This window comes from Sinohyriopsis cumingii, chromosome 6 (assembly GCF_028554795.1).
Source record: "Sinohyriopsis cumingii isolate HCF-2022 chromosome 6, ASM2855479v2, whole genome shotgun sequence".
Classification (NCBI taxonomy): Eukaryota; Metazoa; Mollusca; class Bivalvia; order Unionida; family Unionidae; genus Sinohyriopsis; species Sinohyriopsis cumingii.
The window spans coordinates 164,347,362-164,369,889 of NC_142966.1; the positions used below are offsets into that span (position 1 = coordinate 164,347,362).

The 22,528-nt window shown below is 34.3% G+C and overlaps 1 protein-coding gene across 1 annotated transcript in view; it reads right to left on the reverse strand.

Moving 5' to 3' along the window:
• LOC149798455 (uncharacterized) overlaps nucleotides 1–22,528 on the reverse strand; it is a 63,872-nt gene that overhangs the window by 31,804 nt on the left and 9,540 nt on the right. Inside the window, exons 2-4 of the mRNA XM_089960874.1 lie at nucleotides 17,963–18,121; nucleotides 13,123–13,302; nucleotides 1,194–1,379 (exon numbers count right to left, since the gene is read on the reverse strand). Of these exons, the coding sequence (XP_089817000.1) occupies nucleotides 1,194–1,379; nucleotides 13,123–13,302; nucleotides 17,963–18,121 (525 nt within the window). The remainder of the gene's footprint in view (nucleotides 1–1,193; nucleotides 1,380–13,122; nucleotides 13,303–17,962; nucleotides 18,122–22,528) is intronic.

Below are 22,528 nucleotides of genomic sequence, written 5' to 3' on the forward strand. Positions count from 1 at the left end.
AGACTGTTTGGATATAAAATAGCTGTACGAAATTACAGCGAATTCATTCAATGACATTTGAATTGTTATCTGTATTGCCATTACTGTCAATATAGGTAAAGACATGATGGAATAATATTACAGTGATTTATCCCGTACTGTTGATACAACAGTACATTACTGACTACCATTCAGAATCGTTTTGGAACTCATTCTGATTACTCGTAGCTAACGGACGTGATAGAACAATTAGGATTTTAGGAATTCAGTCACCATAATGTAAGTTATTTTCAGTTATTTCAGTTCGTATTTTAGGGAAATAAAGTAATATTTTCATTTTTATAACTCCTGTTGGTTTCGCTCTTTCGTTTTAATTGTTGTAGGACTACAGAGCCATAGCAAACTCTAGCCGCGTGGAACAGATGCAATAAATCTCATAAACTCGCAAAGAAGCGTAACACAAAACCATCATAACGAATCTGTAACAAAACTATTTCTCTCTCTCGAATAAAAGTATAGCCAGTTCAGTAGATTCTCCTGGGACAGTGCTATTGCTTAACAATAATCAAATGAAACAATGTACTGTTGTTGAGCGGGATTTTCTTATACAGGTGTATAAAGTGTAATACACACCGTTTATTTAATTTGTTCGAGGTGAAAATTAGTATACCAACCTAAGCATGATATAAACCATAGAATATCAATCAAGCTGATGACATTTCAATCATTTTAAGGTGTGTCAGATGAAACTGGGAATATGTGAATGTCTCCAAGTGGTTTTGTTTTTGTCACATTGCAGTAACGTCATTTTCTTGACCGTGATGAACCATTATGATGTATATATTATGTTCATACCCACATGATTAATTTGACCGGTCATACTACCGGCGAATATATTGTTCAGTGATGGAACTCCAGGTCCTAAAATTAATGAAACTATGTTGGGATCGCTATATTGGCTAAGGGTCAGTTACACAAGGTAACGATATATATATATATATATATATATATATATATATATATATATATATATATATATATATATATATATATATATATATATATTATTACGTTACATTAAGCAAATCATGGATTTATAAGTGCCTATTTTAATCGATATAATTAATTCCTCTTCTATATACTATCAGCTTTAGGTAGAAGTGAGATTATGCAAAACGCATTATATCAAATACTGGTCAAATTCAAATCATTACCTGTTGGTAACTGCAGTTCACATAGATCCAAATCTGCACCTGATCCATTAATGATGACGTTGATGCTCTGTTCGAAAAGTGGAATCCCACACTTCAAGAGTATTTCCTTTCCCCCAGATGTATTTGTTACTGAAGCACACACACCCGTCCCGCTTGTACCAAGGACGCTTATACTAAACGGCGGACCTGAGGTGGGATTCATACAAATATTAATAACACATATTTTTGGCGATTGTCAGTTATATGAACATGATCTACAACTGAGACATAAAGGAATTTACCAAAGCTTATTTAACATTGTGGAAAACCCAGTTTTGTGGACTGAAAATAAACATTCCGCTGGTTGACACAGAGCTTCTTAAAACAATCCTCGCTTTCAATAGGCGAGATAGACATTTTTACTTTTGGTTAGATTGTTCTGTTACATTCTGAGGTGTTAGGAGGGCCACAAATCGTCAAGTGTTGACTTCGTGTAGGCAATCCTGGAGTTACGTCTGGGATGACTCTGTACAGTTATTTATGTCCCGATGACATTTTTGCCGGTTTGAGTCTGCGGTTGTGGAGAATGATATCGTTTTAACAATCAGTATAAAATGTTGGTATTGTTTTACATGATATGAAGTTTCCATGATGGAAACGGTTAAGCACGAATTCTTTATTCCCTTGACTCATTCTTGTAATTTTAAGTAACAAATATCTTTTCTTAATTTGGAAGGATACCCATTTAAATTGTACTTTATCTTGTTAGATGTTTTATTTGCAACGAATGGCACATTAAAGTTATTTTTCTTTGGTTGAGTATGAAACGTTTCTCATTGATTGAATTGTTCATATTTGAAAATTTACACCCTTTAATTATCTTTTTAAAACTTGGTTAATTTCATGGCTAAAATTGACAATAACAGTAAAATTCTTTTCGACTGGCACGGTGTCATTTACATCATGTGTTTGGATTTCATATATCGAGGTATATACTGGTTTCAAAATATTCGACGATATCTAAACGAAAATGTGATGATAACACCTAAAGCATTTTTAACATATCGAGTCATAAACCGTTAACAAATTATATAAGGTATATGGTCTTGTCGAACGAGAAAATAAATTCCCTACTACTATATCGGATGAGATATTATGAAGCTCTACAGAGATATCAAATCCTCTTTTGGGAGATTAGATTCCATGGAGCCGCAGAAGCTCAGTTGTAGAGCGTCAGCCTCTTAACCCAAGCGTCGTGGGTTTAATAACTTATTGGCTGGCTTGATGTCCTTGCAAAAAGCTTTCATCTCTCATTAACGGCATGATATAACAATTAATGGATAAAACGTGCCCATAAAACCCACATAAATGACACGCAATAAAACAAACTGCATTTAGGTCCCGTTTAATGTTTTCTCCGAATGGTGCTTGCTGCTTGATTTAGAAATGCATTTGTGCTGATAGCTTTAATAACGGATACAAAAGATTCCGATACACAAACTTTCATAATAATAATAATAGTGACAATAATAATAATAATAATAATAATAATAATAATAATAATAATTACTACTATTATTATTATTATTATTATTATTATTATTATTATTATAATGGTAGCATTCTTTTGTAACGAGGGCTGCACATGTGGTTATGAAAGACCCATCTGTCATGTGGACCTTGATTTTTATAACAGGTTAAGTTATAGAAATTGTTTTAAGAGTCATTTACACAAACGCATTTATGCTCGGACACTTACTACCACTGATTTAAAATGAATTGACATTTGTAACAGTATTGGTATATATATATATATATATATATATATATATATATATATATATATATATATATATATATATATATATATATATATATATAATATGAACATACTATTTCTGGACACAACCATACAATTTTCTATTGGTCTGCTTAAGATATCATTCCAGCTGGTCAAAAAAGAATTTCTTTAAAGATGTTTTAAATGAAGAAAGAAAATTTTAATTACTTATCCTCAGAGGTTAGGAATTCCAGTTATGAATAATTTCATTCCGTTACTTAACCCGTTAATTCGGATTGTGTGCGTTCGACTCGGCCTGCAATCCTTAAGACGCTCATAATGTTAAAACTTCCGTGCAGTTGTTTTTCTCGTTGCAGTAGTGCGCAGTCTCCAATCTCTCTGCTAACTCCCACAAATACAATTTTCACTAATTTTCATTCATTAGTTTATCAAGTTGATAAGAAATTTCATTTTATTTTGATTTACTTTTAACTGATTAAATATTATACAAAACAGCACTTGCAAACTATGTTACCGACGAGAGTAACACTTGAATGTTCAAGGGATGTCACCGTTGCAGGGTTGTAAACACATCTAGATGCTCGTCTCGCGTGTCAACAATCTGAACATTTAAGTGTGAATGAATTCAGTGTCCGTGTTAATGGAGAATAGAACCAGATGCAATGCTTGATATATATATATATATATATATATATATATATATATATATATATATATATATATATATATATATATATATATATATATATAATGTGCTTCATCGGTTTACCATACGATATAACTTGTGAAAACGACTTTTCTGCTATGAAAGTTTATATTATTTACGCTATCTCTCAAGAAGCAAACTAAATATATCCGTTTAATACTTTTAAAAAGGAATTAGTGGGATCTTAAATTATGTGTTTCATTATAATAATAATGGTTTCTTGTATTTTAGTGTGTATTGCCCCCAAAATACACCAAATTTACTAAATAAGGGAGCCTGCTGTCTCATGAACCAAAATATGCAAAAGATCTTTAGCTACTCTAAATAAATTATTGTTTCTATGCATGGCTTATATAAAATGTTTTGTATATATGATATTCAATTTTTAACACCTGCTAATTTTCTTTCATTAATAAGAAACGTTACTCTTAAAAGTCGTAGTTTCCAAAATGTTTTGAACTAATGTAAAAAATGCTCTTTTAGTGCAATGATTATTGAAAAGTATTTCCACTAACATTCTCCAGAAAGAGAAATAGCATAATGAAATACGCCATAAACGAAAGTAAGCCATATAAATTACGTGTTACGAAAACTGATGTGAGTACTCCAGTCACAATTTTGTCCCCTCCATTAAAGTTTTGTTAAGTCAAATATCTCTATGCTAATCGGATAGCTGAAAGTTTGTTCTGAAACGTAACATTCATGCAACTATCGTATCTTTATAAAATGAGCAGAGATTCACTGAATGTTGAGACATTTTTATGGTGAAACAGAATTAAATGGTGTGAATGTAGAGACAAAGCGATTTTGTCTAGACAAACTGAGCGATGTGCAAAGAAAACCTTAGTGCTTATTCCGTTAAACCGAATGGATTGACAAACAAACATACACGCTTGACTCATACCCTGATGTCCCTGTTAATAAGGGATTTGGCACATCAAACCACATACAAATGTATTCCCGATACGACTTTGCAAAATGGTGATTCATACTAATAACATACGGCTTCTGTCCATCGGCATGTATAAGCTATGAAAACCTAATGTTGAGGTGCTATCAAAATTAAAAGATATTGTGCGCATTTGTTAAACTAAATTAATATGAATGTTTAAAGCATTTTCAAAAAAATCGTGTTACATTTTTTTTCTTCTATTTTGCCTCTTAAGTTAGTTATTGAATAATTTGTTAACATTCTATAATACACCAATTTTGTACATCTATTAGCTGTACTTCTAGGACATAGAATGTATGACACTCAGATCTGTTTGAAATTAAGATGCTAATTTATGTTCTTAGACCTTCGTCCCTTTAAGTGAGATTATCCAGATATCCTCATTCCCCAATTTAGAACTTTGTTTTCATTATCACGTACATTATCTGTATCAGAAATCAAACCGAAATCGTTTTTGAAAGTCTCGTACACACAATGGCAGCAATAAATAGAGTAGAATTTAAGGACAAAAAGCATTTCGACTTGACATGATGTCAATTCGTTCACATTACAATCTCCTCTTGTTAGGAACAGTGTGTTGTAAAATATAGTAAGATATATCCCATTTATACTATTTTCATCTTTGTTCGCAAGGAGTTTTTGTTAAATTGCGAACAATCTTCACTGATGTCTGAATCTCTAAATTAAATATTGCTGCAAATAGTATTAATAATTTTGACACGAATTAAATTTATTTTAAACCATACTGTATACGGAATATTAAATAAAAGTTATTCCCTATATAATTCTAATAAGTAAAGTACCAACATTGAACTAAAATGTGTTCATTTTGTTAGCCGGAGGAGTTTAAAAGTATGTACGAATTGCTACTTTTGACACCTAGGCTTTCTAATGTCTTCACCGAAAGTCATGACTATGGTGCTTACATCATGTAAGAAGTTACGTGTTCATTACATGTCAATACTCCCGGTGCGCTATATAAACAAGAAGGAAACAATAAATAAATGTCGCTCGCTTGATGATATCATTTATTTTAAAGTTCCTTGAGTCATTTGGCACCCTTAAATTTTAATCTTACGATTAGGGCACATGACAGATAACCGACAAACGACGTACTGTACTAGTCTTTTAGATAACAGTCTTCGATATGAGACTCAGATTAGACTCGCAAGCTTGTATCTGTCTTTCATGTACGTATGCCTATATCCAACTCGGTTGAAATATACAGTATTCAGCATGAAACAAACAATGGCATGCGAGAATATATATATATATATATATATATATATATATATATATATATATATATATATATATATATATATATATATACATATATATATATATATATATAACAGTCTTCGACATGAGACTCAGATTAGACTCGCAAGTTTGTATCTGTCTTTCATGTACGTATAACTATATCCAACTCGTATATATATATATATATATATATATATATATATATATATATATATATATATATATATATATATATATATATATATATATATATAAGATGTAAACTGGGTATTTTGGTTAAACCAGTTTTGTTAACCATTTGAGCAACTCGGTTAGGCATTGGTAAGCCTGTGTCACAGTGGAACTAAATTAATTAAAAGATGGTGTTCTTAGGCTGCGCCTAGAAGCAAGCTTGATTACTTGTAAACGGGCTGTACATGATCCTTCTAAACAAGAAGCATATCGACATCATTAGTGTATGGTATACCAAAGAACGTCTTATAGCGGACCACATGGCGTCAGGCACTAATTAAGATATTAATTAGATGTGATTGACTGCCGTACAGTAGTTTTGGTAATAGCAGCGGAATGCGACAATCGCAGCCAGCAAAATAGACTTTAAAAATCTGCGCCCAGACACGAAGCAGCTCAAACACCACACAAAACGTGCCGGTATGAAAGAAGCTGAATACCTTGACGCTAACAAAAACACTAGTTGTATGGGATATTGCGATGCTATTGCAGCCACCTGGTTCCTCCAATCGACAACACAATTTGCCTCGTTGTCCACAATCTTATGCTGCTATCCGCTCGCTCAAATGTTAACATTGAGAGCTGGAAAGACTGCGATTTTGGTCGCCATTATAAGCTCCAAAAGATCCTATGCCAGCCAGAGAATGACGTGCGCCGTTATTTTTCCAGCACAATTGACACGATAGCGTTAATAATGATGGGCAGTGGTGACAAAGCCTTTTCAGCGAGCGTTTTCAGCATCCCTGCCTAACAGACCCAGCTATTGTTTTACACATTATTTTGCTCTTCTGGAATCAGGCTTAGGTGCAAAGGGTATTGTAATGGCTGCTACGCCTCAAGTGATTGATTACACAATGATGTTTGTAATAAACTAAAGCCTCTTAAGATTCGTGTCAATCGTGGTAATATCTTCACAGAATAGGGTTTGCAACTGCATGCCTAGTGTTGTGTCCTTGTATATGATTATGTGGACTTTCATCCGAATTCGGAACATGTGGCTGCGCAAGGATTCTGTGTCATCGTTGGCACCCTCTTGCCGCGGTTCGGACTCCTTCTTTGGCTTATCATTTCTAATCAATATCTCGTTGTGCAGAGCTTCGTGTTTTGTTTCTGTCTGTCGTCTCTCTGCTACGGCGATATTACTATCAAGAATAGAGAGAGATGCGAGGTTATTTACGAGATCGCAGAGGATTCATCGGCTTGGCGCTTTTTTGAGTTCCTTGTCCTGGGATGAAACTATAGCGGTGAGATAGCTATCTCACAGATTGCACGTGATGATTTTTTCCAGTACATCGTTTTGGTAATCTTCCCCGGGTACTGTATGCTTATGCATTACCTACTTCGGAGCATGGAGAGATTGTACAGCCACTTATGTTTCACTCTAATTACATTCAAGCTGTAAATATGATACCTAACGGGGAAACAATACACTGTCTTTGACACAGGAAGGTGGCATGGTTACGTATTTTAACGTATTAAGCTGATAAAATGTGGCAACTTTATTATCGGGAATTTCTTTTATTTGTCGTAGTCATGGAGATTATCCAGGCTACCGTCCATTTTATATATATACAGGTGATACTCCTGGAGTTGAATATCTCTTTCGTCCCCGGGCGGGACATTTTCTTTCGCATCAAGATCGTTCAATTAGATTCTTCAGCCATATGTTACCAGACAGCACACTGAGCCTTACGTTTTAAATAAATAATACACGAGCTCAAATAGTACCAAATTAAAAGTATATCCCAATGCCAAAAACGAACTCGAACCATGTCACTCACTTCACCGCAAGCCTGTTTTGAAGGCTTTTCGGAGTATCGTCTTTTTACCTTATACTCCAAAAGCTTTTGTTGTACGAATCCAAGCTGGCAATGCGTAGCTGTTACCAAAATAGACCTATGGCGCTTCCGCATTAGGGAAGCGCATACAAGTGCCGCTCAACTGTGAGTTGGTGAAAGACCATATACAAGTTAGGCCTTTCAGACCAAATGCCCCACTGAGCGAAAGGTCAGCGACCACAGGCGGGAAATCCTGTGTACACGTTATGGGGCCAACTATTATATCAGTTGTGTTACTCTGGAGTACGACATTGTGACTCACGCAGAATTCCCAAGAATGATTAAGCAACTGTATAGTGGGTATCTTTTATCACTAGGTCTGTGACATTGCATGAGTGTGGTGAACGATAGTGCATAAATGTGGAACATCGGCCTAAGCATGCTGACAAAAGGTTTGAAGGCAATAGTTTTAACCCTGATTACCAAGCAGTCGGTGACTATCAAATGCCTTCCAAACCAGAAACATTTGAAATAATAGCATATAATAATATATGTACGTTACTTGGAGTTAAGAGCTCAAACAACCATACCCAAAGTTTTATAAGAACCATTGCGTTGCCTCAAGTTACACGGAATTTGACGAGATACTATAAGAGTTGACTTCAGAAACGGAAGCCTTTATCTTAGGTGCATGCATGTAGTAGCATCCACTGCATCTGGATTAGCAATGGACACTTGCATGTATATATATATATATATATATATATATATATATATATATATATATATATATATATATATATATATATATATATATATATTATGCGTTCATCTTTTGTTCCTGACTGTAGAATGTAATGTCACTTGTAAACAACGTATCTCATAGAAAACCTTTTCCCATGATCGTAGATTATACTTTCAGATAATGATCATTTGTAAACAACATTTATATTTGAATTTGTGTTTAGTATATTGGTTTTCCCTTTTGCAAAATATGGTCTACCTGATATTATTTTTGGATAGTTTGCTAAAATTCAGTAAGCACACCTGACATTGTTTACAACTTTGATGGATATTTATACTGTAAATAACTTAGGTCCAGGGCATTTTGCTATGTCATACGTCAGATGGCAGTTTACTTTAAGTTTAATTTTTAAAATCATTGGTAGTTGTATTTAGATATATTTGAGAAGAATAATTTGTTTAAAACTTATACTCATCGGAATTACAAAGTGCATAATGACATTTTATACTAAATCAGTATTTATTTAATTTTTGTGAATTCATTCAAGGACGATTCTGGATTACACCATTGTGACGCATCAGCTTATCCGCTACTATCGGTATATCATCACATATAATACTAGAATTCATTTTGAATTTTCATTTTGTATGCAAGGTAAATACTTTTTTTTGTTGCATTTTAGTATCAGCAAGATATGCACAGTTGACTGCACATCCCGCTCTGGAAGTGATACAGTCTACCAAGATTGAAGATCGAATTAAAATGACTGCTGGTGACAGATTGGAAAAATGATACAAAAACAACATTTGCAAATACTACATAATAGCAGATGGTAATGTTATCTTAATTTTTCTGAGATGGCCTGGCTTTAGTAGAAGCAGGCCGTCTTTACATCTCGTCTTGTTAGACAGTAACACAAGTGGACAAAACAGCACCATAAGAGCTAGAGTCATTCATTAGACACACTCCTGGCCAGTGTGGAATACATGTATGCTAAGATAATTGACGCAGTATACAGAATACAGAAGGTACTAATTAAACAAGGCATTGTCCTGCTAATATTAATAGTCAGTCTAATGGGTACGGTTGCTCTCTTGTTCGGCGGAGAAATTGTTGAGCACCATCTACTTCACTGGATCGAACTTTCTTTCCTATGTGTTACAGTTATATAAGATCGAAACTGAATACGTCCGCCAAGACAAGGGGATTGACTATGTTCAAACTGCGTCAGAGAATCACGTCCACATGTTCATATTCTCAGTGAGTGGACTTACGAAGACGTCAGCGATTCTCAAGTGAATACTACTCGGTAAAAGTTGGAAACAGAGGATGACGGTATACGAAAGACACATACACAAAACAAACCCTCCAGCAAACATTATGGATGGTATTTGTAGGCGGACGTGGGGAGAGGGCATGCCACCACCTATCACATCAAGTGCGGATGCCCGCAACATGCGTATACGCCAGTTGTGTGTGGTTGGTAATAAAGGCTTGTCTCGCTGGCGGAACGCAAGTACAAGAGATAAAATGGTACTACCTGGGAAGCACACTGCGGGAAAGCTTATTGCATTCGCGATTTAGAACGCACCCCGACAGCTAACTTGAAAGCTGTCACGAACAAACTGATTGGCCCGCAAGGCTGTTGTCCTTAGCGAAACCATCTCTACACTGGTTGGCTTTATATCTACTGTCGACTTAGAATGCTAGGTCAAGAATGGCTAGCACAGACAACTGCTGCAATTGCAAAACACGGAAACTCAATTGATACTAAGCTTGTGCGATATATTTCAGCCCACGAGCTAACTGAAAGGAGTAACAACAATAAAGAAAATATTAAAACCCTATATAGTCTCACAGGGCATGACTTGAGGTGGAGGTCATGTGAAAGTTTTACCTGCCAGCACCATGCGAAATCCATCGGTCGTGGTCTGATGTTTTAACCCCTTGTTTCTGCCTCACCACAAGGTTCGGCGACACAATATAGTCTGACCGTTGTTTACATCAACAGCCGTTATAAAGAGACTTGCCCCTAGGTCATAAAGGATTTTTCAAAAGTCATCGACGTGCTGGTATGTATCTAGCAAAGTCTGGTACAGTGAAAGAAGCTGCTGAAGGTTGACCCAATCATAGAGCTTATGGGCACCCTATCGCAACACCATAGCCTGATGCTGAGGCAGGATCATACTTGCACCAGCAACTGTTACTATCCAGTTGTTGTTATGTTCGTTTGGTGATAAACAATAATCAGCGCGTTCTTTTTTGTGGTCATTCAGTTGTAACTCAGAGATGCCCATCTGCAATACTAAACTTTTTTGGTTTAAAACAATCGGAAAACACCATAAGCATGTTCCTTAATATTTGCCAATACCTTTCAAACTTGTACTAACGCATTTATGTTATTAAACAGATGACGTCTTGATAGTTGCAAACCTCGCTGGTAGCTGTATTTGCCGTCGTATTTAGATGGGTGCACAGCCTAATACTGACTGATGTATATGCAAAGAATATTTGGTTTGGATCTCCACGCAACGCGTCACATTTCTACCATTAGAGATGGTATTTAATACTTAAAAATAGTTTCAAAGACATCGTATAATGGAGAGGTTACGAAACATTAGAAGTTACGATACTTATCAAATATGATTAAAATATTGTTTCTAAGTACTCCAATATACAGGGGCAGGTATGGTTGAATGTTTGAGATGCTGGTGATGTTAACTAGAGTTGTTTTTATTGCCCAAGTATTGAAAAAGTCATTAATTTGGACATTGCCAGTTACATTGATTTTACACCTGTGATGCAAATAAATCCTTCTAAAGCGTTTCTCATGTCTGCATAATTTCTTTTTTTGCAGTAGTTTACTGAGTAACTTTAAAATGGTCAAGAATTAAGTTTTAATATTCACTTTTTGTTTCCTTCAGCAGCCACCATTGTTCATATTTGAGAGATTTTAGTATACCTAACGTGAAAGATTAGCCTTATAACCTTCTTAACAGAATAAATTATGTAGATATAACAAGGAGCCTGTAGCTGTAAAATAAATGAATGGTTGCATTAAAAAAAATAGTTTATGTCTTTAACTGAGACAATACAATTGTCGAGCAAACTGGATATAGAGGAATAAAGCAGTCTTATATGTTGTTTTTGGAAACTCAACATCATGCATATATCAGATATGTTGATTATTAGAGTCTGTAGCGATGTAAATACAAAAATCCCTCATATCTTTCTGTCTCTCATGCACACAAATACATACAATAAAATTGTCCTGCAAACTGGATATAGTGGAATAAAACAGTCTTATATGCTTGTTTTGGAAACTCAACATCATGCATATGTCAGCTATGTTGATTAGTGGGATCTGTATCGATTTAAATACAAAAATCTCATATCTTTCTGTCTCTCGCACACACAAATACATACAGTACAGCCGATAAAGGTTCAGCAAATAATTATCACTTTGTAGAAGTAAACCTTGTGAGGATTTCGGAGTTCGCTGTGAGTACACTATATATCGCACTACATTCCAGGCATCCAGCTTTAGATTTTACAAAAAAGAACTTGCCCTGTCTATGCCCAAAATATGTTCGATATGGCTTGTATCGTACTTATTTGAAATATTGACATGAAGACGAATTGAACCTCATAGCAAAACTCTTTCCCCAGACCTTAAATCAGAGTTTACATCAGAGGAATTTGTTACTTTAGTGCAATGATATTGCCTCTAAAGCAACTGTTTGAAACCGTACTTCTGAAATAGTTTAATGCTTAAAGCCAAGTTTGAATAGCTTGGCAGAATGTCTAGTGTTCTTACTAAGCATGATACATCAAGTCTGTACTGCAGGAAGATTCTGTAGCAAAACCTTGGGTTTTAGTGAAATAAGGTTGAAAACTCATATTTCATTGAATGTAAACAGATACATATAGTGTACTGTGGATAAAATAGTACATATACAAAATATTATAAAACTGTATAGTATTGAACGTTTGCAAGCCTTACATACAACTGCGGATGGTATCATTCCTAATCTTCTAATGATACCATCGTCGTCAATCTGTTCTTTTTAAATACAGTCCATGATAATCTCAGGCCTGAGACTAATGTCGAAGTCGTTAACTAAGCGAACTTTGTATTTTGTTATCTGTCTATTGAATATCCTTTTTCGGTTTATGGATCATTTTCATCTTGAAAATGTTTTAATATTATCAATGGAATGTAATAAGAGAAAATCTCAAGGTTCATCAAAGTTTCTCCATGTTCAGTGATCCAACGGATACTGATACAAAACACGCCGAAGAAGACATTATTATTATTATCATTATTATTATTATTATTATTATTATTATTATTATTATTATTCTATCTAGCAAAATACAATATATGGGATTATATGGTAATTTCTTATACCATGATATAAAAAAACGTTGGGTGAGTTTTAAGGGGCATTTTAACACAATGTGAGCACATTACCTTTGTATGAAAAGAAAAGATGAACCTCGGTGATGTTCACTACACTTTTAAAATCAATTGTCAATGTCATATATTTGCTTTCACTCGTAAGAACGGTACACGTAGATTTTCTACCGTCAACGATTTTTTGTACATCCCCACTAGAATTGCTTCGGACCTCGGCGTTGTAAGCACGATTAGCTGAAAATTAAAATAAAACGTTAACTTGATAAAGGGGCGAGCACAGGTTTTAAAGACGATCTGAAGTCTATGCATGTCATTGAGAAAATACTTATTACAATAATGTAATGATTATAGTTGTAGGGATCACGTAGACGATAGTGTGTGCCGACGAAATTAATTCGAGGATATCAATTATAAAGTTTTTGTTGTAATGTTACGTTAGTGGTGTTGAGCCTATTGGCAAAATACCCCATCTTCAACAAAGAAACTATTTCATATTGAACATGTTTTATTTTGCATTTGGGCCATTTCCCCATGCTATATGATTTCAGGGCATACATCAGCAACTCTTTAATTAATATTAGCCTGAATTAGTAAGGTGATAAGATTCTGATAAAAAATACAGAAAAGCATTAAAATACTTATGTTAGTCTTAAAATGCAATACGGCTTTTTTCTCTAGCCGATACACGAAAAAGCTAGTAAAGTGTTAGTTTATAAAATTTATATAACTGACTGCACCTGCGCTGTACGTGCAGATAGCACATCTAACTCGCACAAGGCAGGACGAAAGGGAAGTTTTCGAAAGAATCAAAATGCAAACTATATTTAGTTCACGTTATGGAGAAGGGAACATGGTGCAACTGAAGAAACAATATTTTCAAATACAGGTTTTATTAAGAAACCAAAGTGATGTTGTACCTCTCCTCTCCTATTGAATGCAATACTGGCAAAGGTGATGCTGTATGTGTATCCATGTATGTCCTACATGTACTAGGAAACCACTCTGGATACCACTAGTTAATCGAGATTTACAAAAAAAAGAAACTACATTTTATATAATGTTTATTGACCATTGCGACCTTGAAAGTCGAACACAATGACCTTAAGATATAGATGAATTGACGACTAGGTAGAATCTGATTTATCTGCTTGAGACCAGGAGACGAAGTACAGTACTTTAGTTGTGGTGTGAATATCAATGATTGGAAGCATAAAAATTCAGCATTCTTGAAATGTATTCTCGATATTTCAACTAATAATAAAACTATTGTAATATTCATCGTATAACAAGACTGATTCTTGCGAAAAACTATGGCAAACCAAAGCACTGTGTAGATATTAAACTTACCATGACAATACGTTTTTATCAGTGTTTCAAAACGTTCTGTGAAAGAAAGTCACTAACAGTGTTCAAGACTTTATGGATTAGCAAGTGACGAGTTAAAGAAGGGCATGGCTCCATTGAATTGTGTACGACCTGTGGTGGATGTGTTAAGTGTCGCTTTGCTCAGATGTAGCTTACTGGAAGATTCGTTGTGGACAAATTTTGAACAATATATTAAGCAATGATATGAGCAACGACACTTTATCCGTGCCCGAAAAACTCCTTGTATTACAAGTGTTGAGAATAGATTAAAACTGGTCCGGGCTGAGTATCTCCGCTTAAATAATACATTTGTTGTGCTGTATCCACTCTCATACGTACCAATAGGTGTGCACAACTAGTGGGTACACCAACATATTTTCGGCTCGAAGGATGTACGTGACTGGAAATGTCTTGGCTAATATGTTTGGATACAAGAGGTGGGTAGTTGCGCCAAAAGCATTGCGTTTGACCGATCAGAAAATAAAATATTTTAACTTAGAACTACGTGAGAGAAAAGCAAGAAGTGAAGGTGAACAGATATGCCATTTTAGAAACACAGGTAAAAGAATCCGAAACAACGGAAGAAATATTACAAGACAATGAGCGTTGTAGTATTGTACAGATAGGAACAATAGAGGACATGTCACTCCCGGATAGGTTAGGTTAAATTAACTCCACAGAGATTAGAACGGTAGATGATTTACTTAGATTAAATGTGGCACAAATACCTAGGGAATGTTGTACAATTATGGGTTTATATGCAGCTCTGGTGATTGTAATATATGCGTTATTTGTGTGGAGATGCATTCATGCCTCAGGTGTTTCTTGTTTCAAATGTGTGCACTGACTTTGAAATGTACACGTCTTTGGCTATTGTTACAGATTAATACTGCTGAACCTATATACAACGTTTATAATGTATTGTGTCGTTGATGGAACATCATAATTCTAAACATCGCTGTTAAGGCAGAATCTTCCCTTCATTCTCACTGTGAATGACGTAAAGTTATCACGTCAACGTTGGCAGTCAATGCATCTTCGTCAGCCCTTTAAGATGTGGATTATTGGACCAAGCAGATGAAACAAAATTGAATTTGACAAACGTTACTCGAACACAGCTCTCCTTCGCATAGTTCCTCTCTTCAAGAACTACAAATCAATCTCTGTGGATATGGTGCGGAGAATGTGTATCTAAAAGTCAAGATGTCTTTGTTCTATCGACTCTGGGTGGTGCATTTTGTCATTCCAAATACACTGGAAATTTGAACTTGCAGCCAGGAGATAAACAAGTTCTGACTGTTTTACTTAGTAGTTCTGTTGGTTACCTTCTTCCCAATCCGTCTTTGAAATAAGCGAACGGTACCAACAGCAACAATGATAGCCTTGCTGCCAACGCTAATCAGCACTCTTCCAGTCTCAACAGCAGCACTATTGTGAAACATTTGGAAAATAATTTCCCTTAGGCAGCTGCTGATCTTTCGTAAACTAGAACCATCGTCGTTGAATCGACAATTGTATTTAACATTACAGTGAGAGTTGTATAAATGTTTTCCAACAACACGTGATATTTCAGGGCCACATTAACGCAGCCCAAACAGTTGGATCAGGAAAATCATTGGGATGTAGCTTTGGTAGAATGATTTATCATACTCAAGCAATCAATATCAACGAAGGTCAAAGCATTTTCATCGTCGATATCCAGAACGTACAAGTTCAAAAACACCTCATCAAAACGATCCTCTCTATGACAAATCCAGAAAAGCTTCTCCAGTTCATCTTCACTTCATCACGAATATCAAAATAATTCCTACCAAATATTGTTTAATGCTTATAATCTTGTTGAAACGACTTCATTTATATTCAATAATCCGTTCGGCAAAGCACTGGATAGCTCACCAAAGGGTACTTATCAAGTGTCGTAAAATTGTACGTCGTCTTCAACTATATTTGTCTGACGACAAGACCATGAGTATAACTATTTGTCCAAGTTTGGTTGATATTTTGGCTGGATATATATCACTCTCAATGCTAGGAAACATACTCAGGAAACCCATCGATTCTACAGTATGTTCGTGTAACTTTATTTAATTGAACGAAGGACCAAATTTACCTCTTGTGCACTCCGATATAGTCAAGTACAATGTCGCTAAAAACATATCGGCTGCATTGGTGAGAGTCATTATACTCAAAATGTATTCTGTTATAGCTGCTACGATGAAGATGGAAACGTATATTACGTTCACTGATAAATTTGGCATCCTCTTTTCTTTCTGAATCGTACTTTAACAGTGTGAATAATAGTAAAAACTGAGATCTGGAGAAAGGAAAAGTCAGGTAAAACTTCATTTTGTACAACCGATTTTCCAGTGAATTTTAACTCATGTAGAAATCAATCCATCGACAAATAGAACATGGTTTTGGAGATAAGTTAAATTTAGCGTTACGTACGGTAGTACTCGTCTTAAAACCGAATATGACTCTAAAAATCCAACACATACACACACACACACACACACATTATGTTGCAAACATATCCTTACCGTGAGATCGTACATACTAGTTATTAGCGATAACAACTAACATTGACTACGGATAGCCGACACTCTACCTTAATTCACATAATGAGATAATATAATACTGACTGAAATTAGTTAGGGGCGTTTTAACGTCACTTGCTGCTCATTAATGGCTATGTGATATACATGAAATTGATGTTATGTTGAATACTTACCATACCTCTTTTCACGAGCTTTTGATTTGTTTCTTCCTGGATCTGATTCAATTATATTTACAATCATGCACTTATGTTTAAAGCGATTAAGCAATGGATTTGTGCCTTTAACCTTGTTGGATAGATGGAAACTTGTGATCGCGATTGACCAGAGGCGTCCGGGAAGAGATCAATTCCAATGCGTAGGAAGACTTGCAATTACATCATCACCCATCATGACATCATTTTTGCTCTTCTATTCTCATTTTCAGCCGCTAGTCTTATTTTATCTGGCAAATTTCATTCCATTTTGACAAATTTTATTTCAAATTGTAGAGATTAGACATGTATTAATTTTGACGTTATTCCTTGCGGAGATCCAGGTATAATCTAATAATGTATGCAAGAACATCGAGAGTGCATTCCAAGAGCGAAATACACGAAAGTGACATAACAGTTTCTCGTGTAAATTTATTTAGTCTGCATTGTTTTAATGTATCTGAAACATGTAAAAATGTTAAAAGTACTCCTCATCAGAATAGTAGTTGCACAGCCAACACTACTAACACCTTCGCAGTAAATTAAAAAAAAAAACAAACAAGCGCATGCACACATATAGAGAAAACAAAGTCTAATTATTGGTCTAGATTAATGAAAATAAACAGCTCAGAAGTTTCAAGGAAGTATAATTTCTCTCACCTACATCATGGCAGTCATGTAATGATAAATATGGAAAACAGCTATAAGATTCGAGTTCAGAGTCCATTTTTAAACGGGTTATAAGTTACAAACATATTTCGAGTAAAGGCGCGCACTTACCGTATTGGCAGCCGTATCCCATCCAGCCAGCATCACACTCGGGGCCACGAGGGCACTCTCCTGTATTCTTATCACACTGGGATGTGCCACAGTGACAGAGGTATTCACATACTGGGCCGAAGCGGGTGTGACTGTATGGTCCTAGAGGACAGATCTCCTCTGCAATGTAGGGGATATGCGTGCACGGCAAGCCGTTATTGACAAATATCGACGTTTGCCAAAGTTTCAAAATACTTTTCAAGAATTAGAAATTCAATAATCAATTTCAAATATTACAAAATGATGTTCTAATGGTAGAAAAGCAATTTTTAACTTTACAAATTATTTTTTAATACCCGAAAAGCATTTTTCACCATCGCTTAGAAGATAATAGTAAAGTTTGCTCAGCGATGTTCATACTGCAATGAATGTAAAAAATATAAGCTGATGAAACATGATAATTAAATTTTAAATCTAATAAAAATAGAAACGAAACATATTTCCAAGCATGTATACAACATCATTCTATTCCGGTCTAACTGTGCATGAATACATGCATAAAAACAATAAATATCCGCAATTTGCATACCGCCAATTAGAATAAGGCAAACAGTTGCCTGACAACATGGCACAAAGTTACCCTATGTCATTAAATCATACTCTGAACAGCTTCCACTAAAGTTTATAGTCTAAGTTCCCAAAGTGAAATCGATGTTGGACAAATACACATGTAATTAAACTGCAACATTAATTAAGATTTCATTAATTACTTTTAAACATATTTCCCCATGTCGAAATTTTGGGGATATCGCCTACTTGACCTAGCAAGTGTAGATCATTCGCTATTAAAAAAGAGGTTTTCTTAAGTAAAGTTTGCAAAATAGGCAATAGTTTCATGGAAATGATAAATATGTCTACTTAATATATTAATTATTTTCAGAGAGGGTCGTCATTGTTTATGGATGTCATAAACTCTTGAAGAATCTAAGCAAATCCTTGTAGATAAAAGCTGATAGTGTATATAGTCCAGAAGGGATACTTTTGATTAATATCAAGAAAGAATCTTTCATTTAAACAATAAAAAGGAGAAATAACAAAGCAGTTGTTCCGTATCTAGTCACTTGAAGCAGCATCATACAAGATTTATGTATAATTTCATCGGCGGCAAACTGGTGAGGTTAACCTCGATACGAACTATTTTATATATTAGATTCATGAGACTGTATATTTGTCTGCATGGGAGAGAGAGAGAGAGAGAGAGAGAGAGAGAGAGTTATTTATTCATGCTCTAGCGTTTGTTTCAAAAATATCGAGATACGCCTACATGTCTGTAAGCAAAAACATTTATAATCGCGAAGCGAAATCAACCATTCAATCCTGCCCGTAGAGTCGACTTACCTGGGCCTTCTTCGGCGAAAAATTGTATTATCAGTATGTAACCACAAAGAGCTTTCGGAATATATATATATATATATGTATATATATATATATATATATATATATATATATATATATATATATATATATATATATATATATATAGATAGATAGATAGATAGATAGATAGATAGATAGATAGAGATATAGATATTTATTACATATCTTTGTTTATTGCTTTTCAAACTGATATAAATTGATCTGAATAGTTGCATAAATCTAAACAATCAGTTTTATATGAATAGTCTCATTCTGCATTAGCATTCACTGTTTATATCCTAGTTTTTTATCTGTAAGTTTTATATCTCTTTGTGCAAATAAGCATGTGGTCTCTGTAATATGTAGACAGAAAAACACGGCCACATAAAAATACAGTCAACTATATACTCATACAAATGCGCAACATATATGGATACATATTTGTTTGAGGGATGCTTGATTGTGGGCGTGGATCTGTTTGTGAATGGATAGGGGTGTAAATCAAAAGGAAAAAAGTTGTGTAGATATATATGATAATGTTATCCGACATAAAATCCTTGAGTTTGTGTTAAAGTCGCACGAACTGCATAGTTCCAAATACTGATCGTTACTGCTAACTTCACGTAAATCACGTAAGTCAGGTAGATATAATAAATCTTGATTTAGTTGTAGCGGCTGTATGATATTGCATTTGTTATAAAGTTCTCACGATGAACTATTCAACAATGTCTATCTGGTAACTTCGAATATAATGATTAAGAAAATTATTTTGTCATATGCGAGCTGATATATGTACCATAGTAACATTTTGAGTTTGAATAATTTTCAACTGGCATGAATAGAATTAAACCATAGTTATGCACTAACCAATGTCTGGATACACTGGAAAAATTCACACACAAAGTTATAAAAAAAACAGTAGCGTCCTCTTCATCTTCGCACCTTTTGTCCTTTTCTTCGGGATTTACTTTGCTAACTTGGCTTTACTCAATACTTAGTTGCACAGAAATAATCATTTAACCCTTTCAAAGGAAACACAAATACTAATTTGAATAAAAAAGATTCAAACTTAAGATTGTTACGTGTGTTTCGACCAAACGACCAAATTTGGACAATTGGGTCACACTTATATATATGTAATAAACTGACAACGAACAGTGCAAAACTTCTATCTAACTAGCTTGAGCGCTTTCGAACGTTAATGCAAAAATAGTCATGTTTTATTTGTTTATCTTGTCTACGTTTTACATTTTGCTTTGAGCTCAGGCTAGTTAGATATTGTTCGTTGTTAGTTTATTGCATCTATCTTAATAAATCCCTGACACACGTGATCCAGTGGACTTGATAGGACTGTTTTTCTCCATTTGATTTGTATTCTTTATATATATATATATATATATATATATATATATATATATATATATATATATATATATATATATATATATCTCATAAAATAATCTCACCAAGACGTGTTGGTGTAGTTTATTTTATAATTTATCAAGAAAACCTTGACAACACCATGGCGTCAACATATGATCCTCGAATTAGCAATATATCTACTTATTTAAAAACGACACAGGAAAAATTAGCGGAGAAACTGATGAAAAATGGATTGCACGCACGCTTTCTTGTAAATTCTGTGGAAGACGATCTTGTACCAATAATTGCATTTAAAATTAAAGTTCATATTGGGAATGATACAGCATCAAAGAAGTTTCAAGAATCTATTTACTCCCTATTGGAAAAAGTATCTTTGGAAATATGTGAGAGACTAAAAGAAGAACATCAGTGGAGAGTTATCATGATAGGCAAGGAACTAGAAGAACATAGAGATGAACTAAAAACTTTGATAAAACGAAATACTGACATTTTTGATGAACAACCTTTTAAAAACACTGAATATAGAAAAGAAGAACTATTATCAAGTCAACTTAAAAAGTTACAGAATTTACAAAGAGAGAAAAACAAATTTCCTGGACAAAGAGAAACATCAGCGTTGAAAATAACTGGAGAAAAATCAAAAAGAGATAATCAACAGCTTATAAATCAGCAGAGGAAATTAATTTCATCAATGTAAAAAAAGAAACTTGCAGTAACTAAGAATCACACACGGAATAACCAACAACCAAGACATGAAAAGGAAATGGAACAAAAATCACCAAGAGCAAGAATTATCTATCAACCAAATCACATTGAACAAAATAATAGACCCATTCGAGACAATTGCAAAAATGATCAAGCAAAAAACTTAACAGCCCCAGGCACACAAAAGGCGACCTATGCAGATGCAGTAAAAATGGGGCGAAGAAAACTACACAAGAATCCAACAGAACCGTTATTGCACCAACATAAAGTCTACTGGAAACCCTCAAGGATCTGTTGAAAACTACACAAACACAAGAAAGAATATGAGATTTATTAGAATACAAAACAAAAACAGATGGAGGAAAGGAAAGAAAAGAAAATATGACATCGAAAGAGGAAACGAAACCGTGTTAAACTTTTCTAAACGAATTCTAACTAATAGTGATTACATTCTTCTAGGTAAGGGATTATCATATTGTCCGAGAACCAAAGTGCATGATAATATTAATTTAGCAGAAGCATTTTTCAAATACACAAGATCGTTAAAATTAAAAGAATTTTTCTCACAATCATGAATATCTTCACAATATGAAAATAGTTTTCATCTACATAATAAGCCCTTTTACAATAAATAAGTATCAACATTTACACCTTCTAGTGGACGAGATATTTATCTCATTTTTTATATTGAAGCAACTAAACAAAAACTTTCAAATAGCAGTCCTGAAAGAAAACATTGTACAAACATATCTGAAGAAGAATTCAATTCTTTACGTAGCTTACCACAAGATGAAAGTATTATTATTATTAAAAACGCTGATAGGTCTGGCACCATAGTAATAATGAATAAGGAGGATTATATTAAAGAAGTAGAAAGACAATTAAATGATGAAGAATATTACACAAAACTTTCCTATAGTCCTTCTGAAGAAATTAAAGAAAAAATAAGTCAATTTATTAATCAGATGTCTGTACACAATTGTTCCATATATGATGAGCTAGATATCTTCCCAAATAAAATACGCACACCTCAGTTTTATATTTTACCAAAAATACATAAAACGGTTGATAAGTCACTACCTT